Below are 13,008 nucleotides of genomic sequence, written 5' to 3'. Positions count from 1 at the left end.
GTCCACGACTGTGCAGCCAACATCTAGGGATGTATGTACAAATGTAAGTAAAATGCATGTACATTGTACATATATGTACCCACAAATGTAATTGTGTGTGATGTAAAAAGCCGAATGCAAATACCCTTGAATTGTGTATTGATTGATTTTACCTGGAAAAGGTTGCGGCGATTGGGGAGCTCGATGTTTCCTGAGTAGCAAATCAATAAGTCAATCGAAAACTGCATTTTAATAATCGGGCTGAATGGCCATAAGGTATCTGATAGATCGAATCCAAAAAGACAAATCAAAAATAATACTTGGACTCTGTAAGTGGTATGTGTATGAAATATAAATGGTGGCATACCTTTCCACACGCTGTAGATCGAACCCAAAAAAAAACCGTGAAATTCACACTTGGGTTCCACAAGTGGAATGCGTTATTTCGGAAAGCCAATCAGTAGGCAGATTACGAACTGCACTCCTACAAAGTAACTGTAATATAAAGCAATAATATACCTTCTCCGCAGGTCGTAGATCGAACTGCTATCAGCGAGTGCTATCAACTGCCAGAAACGGAGCCGCAATCACGCTGACACCCCTTGTGCAATCGTCGATTCAGGCCGCCTAGGCCCATCAGGCAGCTGTCCAGGTTGGAGGCACTTGCTCGGGATCGGGATCCGGATCCGGGAGAGAGGCTGAGCCGGAGGCAGAGCCTGCTTGTTGCTGCCGCGTTCGCAAAGGACTCAAAATTGATAGAAACAACAAAAAGGCAGCTGCAACTGGTGCCTCATCCGAGGACCAGCCGCCGCGCAAAAAGGGTCGTCGCTCAGGAGGCTCCTCATCCTCATCCGCCGTTTTCGTTTCCGTCGCCGCCGCCGCAGGATCAATAGATGCGGCATCCACGTCGCGAGCGGCCCAGCAGTTACAGCAACAATTGAACTCCACTTCGACAGGCTCCAGCGCGGAAACATTAGAAAATCCAAGCAGAGGGCAGTGCAAATCGACAGACAGCCACAAGAGACCACGGGATCGCAGCGCCAGCAATACACCCGGCTCCGAGGCAACCAGTACTGGACCGACCATGCAGAGCACCACTTCAACGTCGAGCGGCTCCTGCTCCAGGCCTCTAGAGGGTTCCGCCCTTAATTCCGGCGGCAGTGCCGAGAACGTGGCCCGCGAGGGTGGTGGCAGTGGCGAGGACAGCGTCGGAATCGGGGACGAGAATCCTTCGGGCAGCAGCGCCGCCACCAACGGACACGATTCCAAACACAATGGGTTTGTTGTCAACAACAACGGCAGCAGCAGTCGCATCGTTGACGGCGAAAACAATCGGGAGAACACCAGCTACAGCGGCGTACAGTTGGACAAGTCAAACCAGGAGATCATCCGGTTGATCGGACAGTATCTGCACGACGTCGGTCTCGACAAGTCAGTCAAAACGCTCATGGTTGAGTCGGGGTGCTACTTGGAACACCCTTCGGCCACCAAGTTTAGGGAGCATGTCCTAATGGGTGACTGGTCAAAGGCAGATTCAGATCTTAAGGTAATACGCTACAACAATTTCTCGCACTTTTTATTGCAGAGTACTATAGATTAATAAATTCATAAACAGAAGATAGCATTTAATGAATATGAATTCTAATGAATTAATTATCTTGAAAAAACATCAAAAAATCGAGATTTCGTGTATTTATACTCACTTATATAAAAAAGATAAAGTAAAATAAGTATAAACACAGTCTATACAGCCAAGTTAAAGTAAAAAGCTAAAGAAAAACATTGTCTAGAATCTACCGCTCCGTAATGAATTAGTAATTAATTTTAAAGACACTCGACATTACCTTTAATTTTTGTTAGTTTTATTCTCTGGAGTTACATTACAGTTCACTTATACCATATGACATAATTTAATATTTTAGGACTTAGAGCCATTAATTGATAATGGAAAATTGGCAACGATCACCGAAATGAAGTTCATACTGCTGGAGCAAAAGTATTTAGAGCATTTGGATGATGGCAATCCCTTGGACGCCCTGCACGTCCTTCGCAGCGAGCTGACGCCACTGCAGCACAACATATCGCGTGTGCACCAGCTGTCCTCGTACATGATGTGTTCCACCAATCAAGACCTTTACCAGCGCGCCAAGTGGGAGGGCAAGGGCATCTTGTCACGGGCCTTGGTCATGGAGCGCCTGCAGACATTTATGCCGCCGTCGGTGATGATGTCGCCGCGACGCCTTCGCACTCTGCTGCAGCAGTCCGTGGAGCTGCAGAGCCAGCTCTGCCCTTGCCACGATATGGCGTGGGAGACGAACCTGGCGACGGTCTCGCTGCTCACCGACCACTGCTGCACCACGGACGGCTTTCCCATGCAGACAATCCAGGTCCTCACCGACCACTGCGACGAGGTCTGGTTCTGCAAGTTCTCGCCCGACGGTCTCAAGTTGGCGACGGGCAGCAAGGACTCTACTGTGATTATTTGGGATGTTGATCCATACAAGCTGACCCTGAAGCATCGGCGCGTCCTTGACGGCCAGGCCCAGCTCAGCGTAAGCTTCGTCAGCTGGAGTCCCGACTCCAAGCTCATCCTCGTTGGCGGCACAGAGGACTCCCACGAGCTCTACATCTGGAACGTGGACGATGGCAAGCTGGTGGTCAAGTTCTCGCAGTCGCTGGAGGACAGTCTGGCCTGCGGCGCCTTCAGCCGGGATGGCGCTCGCTTCGTTTGCGGCGGCCAGAAGGGTCAGCTTTACTTGTGTGACCTCAATGGCACCATTGTGGACTCTTGGGAGGGAGTACGCGTCAACAGCATAGCCTTTCGGGCGGACAACAAAACGATCTTAGCGGCCGATAATCACTACCGTATAAGAGGGTAAGTAGATTGGTTGGCTTGTCTAGTTGGTTTCTAAGAGAAATCGTTCGATTAGGTCTTACTTCAAATATTTGAATTGGAAAATACGTTATAGTAATAGTACTGCTAAATTCAGACTTGATACTGTAAACCTAAGAACTTATAGGGTCTTCGAATTATTATTTTAGAATTTTATAGATTTCAAGCTTTAAATTAATTCCTTATAAGTAATTTATAAAAGAAAAACCAACTGGACTTTAAAGTAGAACAAATTGTTTTTTAGATGATTGCTTTTGATTTATATTGGAGGCCTGCAACTTACATCAACTTTCACTTTTTCGTTTAGGTACAACTTTGATAGCCCGCGTTCAGATTTTGATATTCTGAGGGAGCCACATCCCATTATGACCTTCAGCATTAACTCTGCCGATCGCTTGGCTCTGCTGAACGTCTCCAACCAAGGCCTACATCTCTGGGACATCGAGGACAAGTGTCTGGTGCGCCGGTTCCAGGGAATACGACAAAGCAATTTCGCCATCCACTCCTGCTTCGGCGGCGTCAACGAGAGCTTCGTTGCCAGCGGCAGCGAGGACAAGGTCGTCTACATTTGGCACATTAAGCGCGAGGAGCCGTTGGCCAAGCTGGCCGGGCACACCAAGACGGTCAACTGCGTGTCCTGGAACCCCGTGTACCCGTCCCTGTTGGCCAGCGCCAGCGACGACGCTACCGTGAGGATCTGGGGACCCAAGCCCAACGGCAGCAGCGCAACGACTGAGAGCGACGATTGCTCTTCTAGCTCGTCTTCGTCCTCCTGGAATATGACTTAAGATCGCGAGCGGTAGCTAATGGGTGTGCATGGGGTAGATATTGGATGCTGATTTAGTTATAGTGCGCCCTGATTTCGATATAAATGCAGAATGCGTCCCGCTCTGATTGCGCGTCGGTGTCGTCGTTGCTACAAACTGCCGTTACAACAATATGTATGAGCAGCATGACTTACGATTAGCATTAATTACTTAAGTACATTCATACGAAAGGAGAGGCATAACATCATATCTACTATGCTATAACAAGAAATCAATTCGTTCTCAGATTTCTTTTTTATGTATGTGTATGGCAATGCGAAGTAATATTTCCCGGCCTATATAAGCGAACTCTTCTCGATCTTTTTATTTATCAAAAGTGGAATCGACCTGCTTGATTTTAAAATTATTGCCATTTGATTTGTTCTATGCAGTTTCCGACATTTAGTATGTAACACGATTTGACGTATTTCATAACCAGCAGACACAATAAAAATAGTTCTATATATGTTTTTAAAATGTCGATGTTTTCCTTTCGATAATCCTGGGTCTTAAGCAATCAATAAAATTTGAGTGAAAATTGAACATGCTCTTTTCATTGTAGTTTTGTTGTTTCTTATTAATTTCAAAATAAAGTCGATCGTTGCGTTTTTTGATAATATAGTTTAATTGCACTGCTCTAGCAATCTCTGGTTAATTATTTTAGAAATATATTAAGTTAGAAGCTTATCAACTATGTTTTGTTCTATGCCCGCAATTTAACTGCTATATTTTCTATTTTAATATTTAGAATTAATTTATTTGGCAATAACGTCGTACATAGGAAATTGTATTTTAATTTTCAGCCTTTTATAAACAATTGCCGTAACAATTTCTCTTTTACGTAAAATGTTCCTCCAACAACAGTGAGACAAACTGCCTTGCAGATTCCTTGAAGGCGAAGGCAATGACTACCAATGTTAGGGCCCACCATCGAAGGTCCTTTCTAGTTGCTCCGACTGCCTCGTAGGCGATGACCAGGGAGCAGAGGTGATGGCCCATGACCAGGACATGGTGCAAACTCCGCCCAAAAACGGTTGTGTTATTACGCCACACTAAAATGGGCAGAAGAAAGAACTTGGACAAATTCGAGATCAGTACCACTTTGAAAATAATTAAAGTAAAACTGCGAGGACCCATCTTCTTCATCCAATCAATACTTAGAGTGACTGTAATTATTAGTAGCAATAACGTCATAAAAAGGTAATCTAAAATACAAAACAATTAAATTAGAAAAATTACTTGCGCTGCAGCCAACAAAATATGTGTTTAATACCTCCTATATTTTGAAGCGTATATGTGTAGAAACCTTTTTCGTGTACGTTTAAAGAGGCATCCGAATGTTCAGGGAGTTTTTGGCGGCACAGCGCAAAGGATTCCAAAAGCAGCACAACCAACGAAATCTTCCAATATAACTAAAATAGCATACATTTCCGAGTTTTATATTAAAATCGACCTATTCGATATTTCCTCACTTTAAAGTCTCCATTGTATATTATGTGACGGAAGGCGCAAGAATCCAACAGAAGTGCATCTATTAATATGATAAACTCCTCGAACTCTATGTATTTATCAGTGGTTTGGTGACATTTATCCTGAGAAATGTTTCGCAAATTGAACTCAACTATGTTTTTGGCAATATGTGTGTATTCTTACGCATTGGGTGGTTTTTAGAGAATTGCTATATTTCTTGAATAGTTCCTTGGCTCTGTGTCCACAATTAATGCACACGAGTCGCCTTTTTTCACTCATTTTGTTTGTTAAATTAAACCTTATTTTGGTAAATAGCCGAATAAACAAACATTTTAATTCATCAGCTGATTAGTATTACCGTTTTCAGAAAGCTGAATAATACAACCAGTACACTTTTGAACCGTTAGAAGTTCAAAATATAAGAACCATTAACGGGAATCCCTATTTAAAATATGTCCTGAGTATTCTTGCACTTCGAAGTAAAGCTATTAGAGATTAGGCTTTCAGAACTTCTGCTCATTTGGTTTTATCTTGCCTGTTTTGACCCTAAAAGTCCCAAAAGTTGTGTTATAAAATCAAAAAATCTCCGTTTATCCTCCTCAGGTTAGGTTTATTTTTTTATTTATTTCATTCCTGCGTTTTATTATCAACATAATGTTACAAATTTTATTTTTAATCTAATCTAGGTACAACTTCAGCCAGATTGGTTATTTTTGTTTTGAACAATTTTAAAAATGGGAAATGGCACAATTAGTATTCGATTCAGGGCTCGTGTTATAAATCCGTTTAAAAAGATATTCATAATTTTTTGGAACGGACCCCGAATATTTTCTTACAATTATTAGTTAGTAACTTCAAAAAGTATTTTGATTTACGAGTTTACTCCGTTCAATAATTTATTTTGTAATCCAGTTCAAAAATTAAAGAAAAATATCACTTCTGGATAGGTTCAGCTATTTTGGAAATCTTATTGGACAAACTCATAATTTAACAGCAAATTATAGTTATTACACTTAACTAAAATTACATTTCCTCATTATTATGCGATGAGGTTGACCCTTAAACCCATTAAGGAAGAATTACCTATGTGGGTCCTTCAGTGTGCTTCTTGTGGTACATGACATCGAAAGTAATGAAGAACAGAACAAAGGCATTGCAATGCAGCTTTTGCGATAGCATGTATTTGTTAAACTAAATTGTTCAATCTATATCATATTTCAACGACCATATGCATGTTTTTAAAACTATGTACTTATTACCAATTATTCATAAGATATTTTTTGTTTGTCAACTATTAATCACATATAAATGGGTTTGAATCGCTGAACTCGGATTCTATGCAATTATTGAGATTTTCAAGTAATTGTTACATTGATTTTAGGTTTTAGATTTTGAACATGTTGGGTTTATATGTTAATTCCCTTAGTTTATTTAATTGTTGCTTTTCTAGTGGACAACACATTACATTTGTATCAGTAAAAACAAAACATTATAAAGAGGTACATTTCGAAATTATAAACTTAAAATCAATATACAATATAGATGTTATACATATAATATTTGTAGTGGTTTTGGGTATTACGCTTGTGGCCAACGATTACAAATATACTGAATTATAGGGTATGCAACAGTAATACTCTAACACAAAGGCTCATAACAATAACAAAAATTTCATTTATCGACGAAAGGGAATAGTATCTGCTCGGTTATGGATACACTGACTCATTTGAGATTGAATGTCTGCAAATATCCAGATAGACGTACTTATGTGGTTTGCTATGTGCGTTTTACTTAGATGTAGTTGTTAAACTTCAAAAAATGAGTAGAAAACCGATTAAAGAATGTATGTATTTTTATCTTTACAATTCAGTCTGAAAGGCATAGTTTACACATTTTATATCACCTATTTTCAAAATGTACTGTTTACTGCTTGTTTATCTCTAAAATTTTGTATTCATATTTAATGATATATCAATGTTCTTTAGGTTTAAGTTGAACCACTTGTTATTAATGGTATTAAATATAATTTAATTTAATACAAGTACGGAAAAGTTGCTGTAAATTTCGTTGCATTAAGTGGAGAATAAATATTTATGTAACCTAAATTTGGTACCCAAATACATTTTTTTGTTTAATTTCGCATTCGATATTTGGTTCAGTATCATTTATATATATCGTTTGAATATTGTTTACGTTTTTTCTGGGACTGTATATCCAAATTTGTATGCTTTTGGGCTGTTGTTGCTTTTCGTTTCCTTCTGTTCCAGAAGCTTAGTCGTCTTCCGAGAAATCGGAACTTTCGCTTATATCAGTTGAAAATAACTCCAGCCAATGATAATCACGGCGATCTACATAGTCCCATAGATAAATCTATAAAATATGGAATTATTAATATTGACCACCTCATTTGAGAATTTAATTTTAAGGTGTCACAATATCCCTGGAAATCTGCATATAACATTTAACTTTTTAAAGGATTTTGGGTAGAAATAACTTTTTAAATTATATTTTGTTTGCAATTTTGTTACTTACATCAAGCAAATCGATTATTTCATTCTGGCTCCGTAACTTGCGAGTTCGCTTCGGCAATCCCACATCGACGATGTCTCCATTGGGCAGGGCGTGCTTGTAAAAGCACTTGTTACCAAAGGGACACTTGCCCTCGCCTTTTTTGAAGTATTTGCAATCCTTGGCACCCAAGGCGGCGCGGTAATCATTGAGCAGTTTGTCCTTCTCCTCTTTGGTCTCCACCCAAAACGCACTGGGGCAGACAAAATCAGAGCACACGCGACATTCGGGGCAAGCTCTACAAATTTAAAAGGAGTTAGTATCAAAACAAAATATGAATCAATCCCTGACATCTATATTTGTTTAATGTTTGAAGTCATTAATAGCTCCCAACTTTAAATTTAAAACTGAAATATTTTTATAACCCTTTTTTGAACCTTCTTTTTATTAAGCAAAAGGAAAACATTTTATTTAAAAGGAAACAATAATAAAAAAATTCTGTCACTAGTTTCCCTACAAGCTACTACTTAATCTACAAAACTTGATTTTTCATGTTTCGACGAAAAATGAAGTAGAACTGAAAACACAGTCTTGATTGAACCAACTTATGGTGAAATCAACAGTCAATGGAATTTGACTTGGGATTTCCGAACACAAAGGGCAATTAACAAAATGGCCGTTTTCAAAAACAGGTATGGTTAATCTCACTTACCGCGTTATTTTATGCTCGAACTGTTTGGCCTGGCGCCATGTGCGAATGCACTCCAAGCAGAATATGTGGTTGCAGTTGGGTAGGATCCCGAAACGCTTTTCCCTGCCCGCCTTCTCCATGATCGTGTCGAAGCATATGCCGCACGTCTTGTCCTTGGACCTGGCGATAGCAAAGGAAAGCTCCATGGCTTGTTCGTGCTGTTGCAGGCACTCGCGGTTGTGCTTCTTGCGCTGGGCTTGATCTGTGGGATGCAGACAGTATTGGTCGCACATTTCGCACAGCTCCATGTGGATGCGGTAGGGGCAGAGTTCGCCCCAGACGCAGGGGCTCTCGTACGGGCAGACTTCCTCCAGCGAAGCGGGATTCATGGGTGAGTATTCCTCTTTGTTGTTAAGAGATGACGGCCCACCCACAACTTCGGCCCAGGAGACGGCGGGAGTAATGACGAAATAGGACGCACCGGCATCCGTCTCCGCCCCTGAGCCTACGTTGGCCTCTGCCTCGTTCTGTTCACGGGCCAAATTCCGCTTCTGGCTGGGCACGAACTCCGGTGCGTTGGCCCAGTTTCTCTGCTGGCTGGAGGTGCTGGTGCTGGCGCTGTAGCTGTTGCTGGTACTCGGCTTCGGTAGCACCTCGGTGGTCACTGTCTGCTCGCACTCCGGACGACCGCGACTCAGATCGTGTGAGAAGCGGCAGAGCTCCCCGAAGCGACAGATCCCGCGCACGTAGTAGCGGCAGATGGTCTGGCTTCGGCCAAGGGCCATGCCGCTGATGGCTGGATCGCTGCTGGCGACGGCACTCATTTTGCTATGAGAATTGCAAACGCTTTTGATTTTACGAATCTCTGACAAGTCTCGATGATGACCTAAAAAGAAAAGCGATTGATTGGCATTTGATTAGCACCGGATATAGTCTGGGTAATGAGTCCTCCAATCTTTTACGCCTGCAGGGACTCGAGCGTTCGGTTTCTTACCCCCCGAGTGCACATGCCTACAGACACAACAACTGCGTACATACGCGGATATGACAAAAATTTTGCCTTCTGCCCACTTTTTAGCTAAGCTTCCATCTATTATTCGCTACTTTCGGTGGCAACACACATGAAATGCAGGCATGACGACTCTTGCATTCAAATTATTACCTTAGCATCAGCGAAATATGCAATGTAGGTATGTATGTATGTAGATTTCTAAAGGCGTATGTATGGCTCGGTGTTCTTGGATGTCAAATCAAACGAATCCATGGTAGTTTTTAAACTTTTATTGTTACTTTTTGGCTCCGCGACATTGCAATTACCAAAAATCTAAGCTATTTTAACCTCTGATACACTTACAATGTTTTACTTTGTCGTTTTATGCACCGATCACATTCACAATTTTTTTCCCGTAGTGTGACCAAGTTCATCGACAATTTAAATAACACGCAAAACAAACCGTTAAAAAGGAGATGCTTAGATGCGTAGATTAAGAGGGAATTAAATGGAATGAAACCTAGAAAAGAAATCGTTAAAAATAATTTAAATATTAACATTTCTTAAAAACCTTTTTCATATACTATATATATCCATTATATTCATTAAGGTGAATTAATGTTCATATAAACTTTTAGCTTAATTTACAGGAATATTGGGAACTAGATATGTAGGACAAAAGTTCATGTTTTTATCAAAGCTTGAAAATTAATTTACTAATAGACGGATTTAATTACCACCCAGCGGTTTATTTTAATTAGTGTTTCCGTGGATATAATGAAGGCTTCATTTAATTAGTACCACTAATGACGCAATAATAGTGATAACACTAGTCACCATACTTCTATCAATGAAAATTCATATCTGCTTCCTTTTTTTTTGTAGCAAAGTTTTTTTTTTGAACAGATCAAAAATCAGTTATTATTACAAAATGGAATATTTATATCTAGTACTTTATAAGTTTTCTCAAGATCAAAAGAGTAAAAAGCATGAATCAGTAGAATATATTAAATACTATCAAAGCGGCGCTATTTGTTAGCTAGTGTATTAAGTTTACTTACTCTAGAGTTACTAGAGTTTGCCAAAGGTTAATAGTTGTAGGACAACGCTTTTAAAAGTCATAAGTTTCGTGGCCTCAAGATAGCAAGAATGAGTTTCATAAAAAATATTCATGGAAAGATATTAAGCTTAGGACAAAAAAGAGAGAAAAGGTTTCTAAGGAATACATCAATGGAGGTGCTTAGATATGTTATCAGTGATACTAGTTTACCATGGTGGGTGAAGCTTTACTTTACTCTAATTTTCGCTTTGGTGGTCTTTGTGGCCGTAAACCTGGCTGTTGGAATTTATAGTAAATGGGACAGCACTCCAGTGATTATTGGGAGTGAGTATTAACTCTCTATGGCTTAATTATTCAGTTCCTAAAACATTGATTACTTTTTATTGCAGTTAGTTCTACCATGACTCCCATCGAGCAAATCCCTTTCCCGGCAATAACGGTCTGCAATATGAATCAGGCCAAAAAATCGAAAGTTCAGCATTTAAATCCGTAAGTATACTTAACAAGAAAGGAAAGCTAACTTCGGGCGGAGCCAAAGTTGATATACCCTTGCAGAATATTCTGTAAATTATATTCTCCAAAATCGGATCGGTTATTCATATGATGCATTCTTAATACTCATAAAAAATCCCTACTTCCTAACTTTAAAAACACCAAAGTTATGTCATTTCCAATAGTTCAGTTATATGGCAGCTAAAGGATATGGTCGGCCGATCCTTATGAAATTTGGCAGGTCGGATTGATTGTCCAAAAATAAAACCCATAGATAATCCCAACTTTAACTACCTAACTTTAAAAACAGTAAAGTTATGGCATTTCCGATCGTTCAGTTATATGGCAGCTATATGATATAGTGGCCCGATCCGGCTCGTTCCGACTTATATACTACCTGCAATAGAAAGACAACTTTTGGGAAAGTTTCAAGCAGATAGCTTTAAAACTGAGGGACTAGTTTGCGTAGAAACGGACGGACGGACGGACAGAAAGACGGACAGACGGACGGACAGACGGACAGACGGACAGACGGACAGACGGACATGGCTAGATCGACTCTCCTGGTGATGCTGATCAAGAATATATATACTTTATAGGGTCGGAAATGTCTCCTTCACTGCGTTGCAAACTTTTGACTGAAATTATAATACCCTCTGCAAGGGTATAAAAACCATTAAATCAGTAATATCATAAACGTTTTCAGGGGATCCCTGCGTTACGCGATGCTTCAAAAAACCTGTAATAAGGAATCTAATTACTCACAATATGTGGATATTCAGCAAAGAGATGAAACTTTTCCGAATTTCATTTTTAATGTTTCTGAGAAGTGCGCGGATCTAATAGTGTCCTGTACATTCCATCAACAAAAAATATCTTGCACCGATATCTTCAGAGAAGTATTCGTTGACGAAGGATTGTGCTGCATATTCAATTTTTTGCATCCGTATTATTTATACAAATTCAAGTAAGTTTTCTCGAAACGGAAGAAAACGAGTGTTTCCATTGATTAACTTGCAGATCGCCTTACATTCGGGACTACACTTCGTCGGGAAGGTTTGCAGACATCGCCGTGGATTGGGATCCTATTGCAGGCTACCCACAGCGATTACCTTCAAGCTATTATCCCCGTCCGGGAGTTGGAGCAGGTACTACTAAGGGTCTCCAAATTATTCTCAACGGCCACGTTAACGATTACTTTTGCTCTTCGACAAATGGACAGGGATTCAAAGTAAGTGACTTTGTATCGTTTCTGGTGAACTAATTCCAATTCAATTTGTTAGGTACTCCTATATAATCCGATTGACCAGCCTCGCATGAAGGAGTCTGGATTACCAGTGATGATTGGCCATCAGACAAGTTTTCGCATCATAGCTAGGAGTTTTGAGGCGCTACCTAACATTAGGAAAATTCATAGGACGAAGCGGCAATGCATTTTTAGTGACGAACAAGAACTGCTTTTTTATCGCTATTATACGCGTAGAAATTGCGAAGCAGAGTGCGACTCCTTGTATTTTCTAAGACACTGCAATTGTATTCCTTATTATTTACCACTTGTGTATCCAAACGCTACAATGTGCGATGTGGTGCACTTTGAATGTCTGAACAGTGCCGAGTTACAGATTTTCGACGTAAAGAGTTCTCAGTGCAAGGAGCTTTGCCTGACCAGCTGCCACGATTTAATTTTCTTTCCCGATGCTTTTACCACACCATTTAGCCAAAAAGACGTTAAAGCCCAGGGCAGTTACTTGAAGAATTTTTCAAGTGATTACATTAGAAATAACTTGGCGGTCGTAAACTTCTTTCACACCGAAAACTATTTTAGAAGCAACGTGAGGACCTCTTATACGGGACCAACTGAATATATGGGTATGATATCTTTTATGTTTTTGAGTTTTGAAATAATGTGCTTACTCATATATTTTTTGCCTTTTCCAGCTTTAACCGGTGGCATAATGAGCCTAATGATTGGCTTTAGTGTAATCTTCATTGCCGAAATAATATACCTTATTTTCTTAATTTTAACGATGTTGTTTCTGTTATTGCTTTAATCTATAAAAACTTTTTCAGATTACTAAATCTTTAAAAGAAAAGACCATCATAAGTACATTGCTGAAT

At 40.1% G+C, this 13,008-nt stretch overlaps 4 protein-coding genes across 5 annotated transcripts; 2 read left to right on the top strand and 2 right to left on the bottom strand.

Moving 5' to 3' along the window:
• Positions 1-941: 941 nt before the first annotated feature.
• On the top strand, positions 942-4,155 carry LOC108045148 (WD repeat-containing protein 26 homolog). Its single transcript, XM_017124370.2, has 3 exons — positions 942-1,525; positions 1,902-2,854; positions 3,180-4,155. Exons 1-3 carry the CDS (start codon positions 1,064-1,066, stop codon positions 3,658-3,660), a joined length of 1,896 nt encoding a protein of 631 aa, XP_016979859.1. The 5' UTR covers positions 942-1,063; the 3' UTR covers positions 3,661-4,155.
• A 110-nt stretch (positions 4,156-4,265) lies between these two features.
• Positions 4,266-5,484, bottom strand: LOC108045149 (protein ARV1). Its single transcript, XM_017124371.2, has 4 exons — positions 5,332-5,484; positions 5,151-5,270; positions 4,952-5,090; positions 4,266-4,883 (listed from the first exon to the last, which is right to left on the bottom strand). The coding sequence occupies exons 1-4, from the start codon at positions 5,425-5,427 to the stop codon at positions 4,516-4,518; spliced, it is 723 nt and encodes a 240-aa protein (XP_016979860.2). The 5' UTR covers positions 5,428-5,484; the 3' UTR covers positions 4,266-4,515.
• Positions 5,485-6,301: 817 nt separating this feature from the next.
• Positions 6,302-9,781, bottom strand: LOC108045154 (probable E3 ubiquitin-protein ligase makorin-1). Of its 2 annotated transcripts, none has more exons than XM_017124375.1 (4): positions 9,702-9,781; positions 8,369-9,233; positions 7,681-7,954; positions 6,302-7,518 (listed from the first exon to the last, which is right to left on the bottom strand). In XM_017124375.1, the coding sequence occupies exons 2-4, from the start codon at positions 9,169-9,171 to the stop codon at positions 7,420-7,422; spliced, it is 1,176 nt and encodes a 391-aa protein (XP_016979864.1). In that variant the 5' UTR covers positions 9,172-9,233; positions 9,702-9,781; the 3' UTR covers positions 6,302-7,419. The 2 variants fall into 2 exon arrangements, with proteins under 2 accessions (XP_016979864.1, XP_016979865.1); XM_017124376.2 differs by lacking the exon at positions 9,702-9,781 and adding an exon at positions 9,510-9,664.
• A 787-nt stretch (positions 9,782-10,568) lies between these two features.
• Positions 10,569-12,941, top strand: LOC108045137 (pickpocket protein 28). The gene is made up of 6 exons (XM_017124358.1): positions 10,569-10,722; positions 10,788-10,887; positions 11,597-11,857; positions 11,911-12,121; positions 12,174-12,759; positions 12,829-12,941. The coding sequence occupies exons 1-6, from the start codon at positions 10,569-10,571 to the stop codon at positions 12,939-12,941; spliced, it is 1,425 nt and encodes a 474-aa protein (XP_016979847.1).
• The last annotated feature ends 67 nt before the right edge of the window (positions 12,942-13,008 follow it).

The sequence above is a fragment of the Drosophila rhopaloa genome, unplaced genomic scaffold, assembly GCF_018152115.1.
Source record: "Drosophila rhopaloa isolate 14029-0021.01 unplaced genomic scaffold, ASM1815211v1 contig_47, whole genome shotgun sequence".
In the NCBI taxonomy this organism is placed as follows: Eukaryota; Metazoa; Arthropoda; class Insecta; order Diptera; family Drosophilidae; genus Drosophila; species Drosophila rhopaloa.
This window is presented reverse-complemented; position numbering and strand designations above follow the sequence as displayed.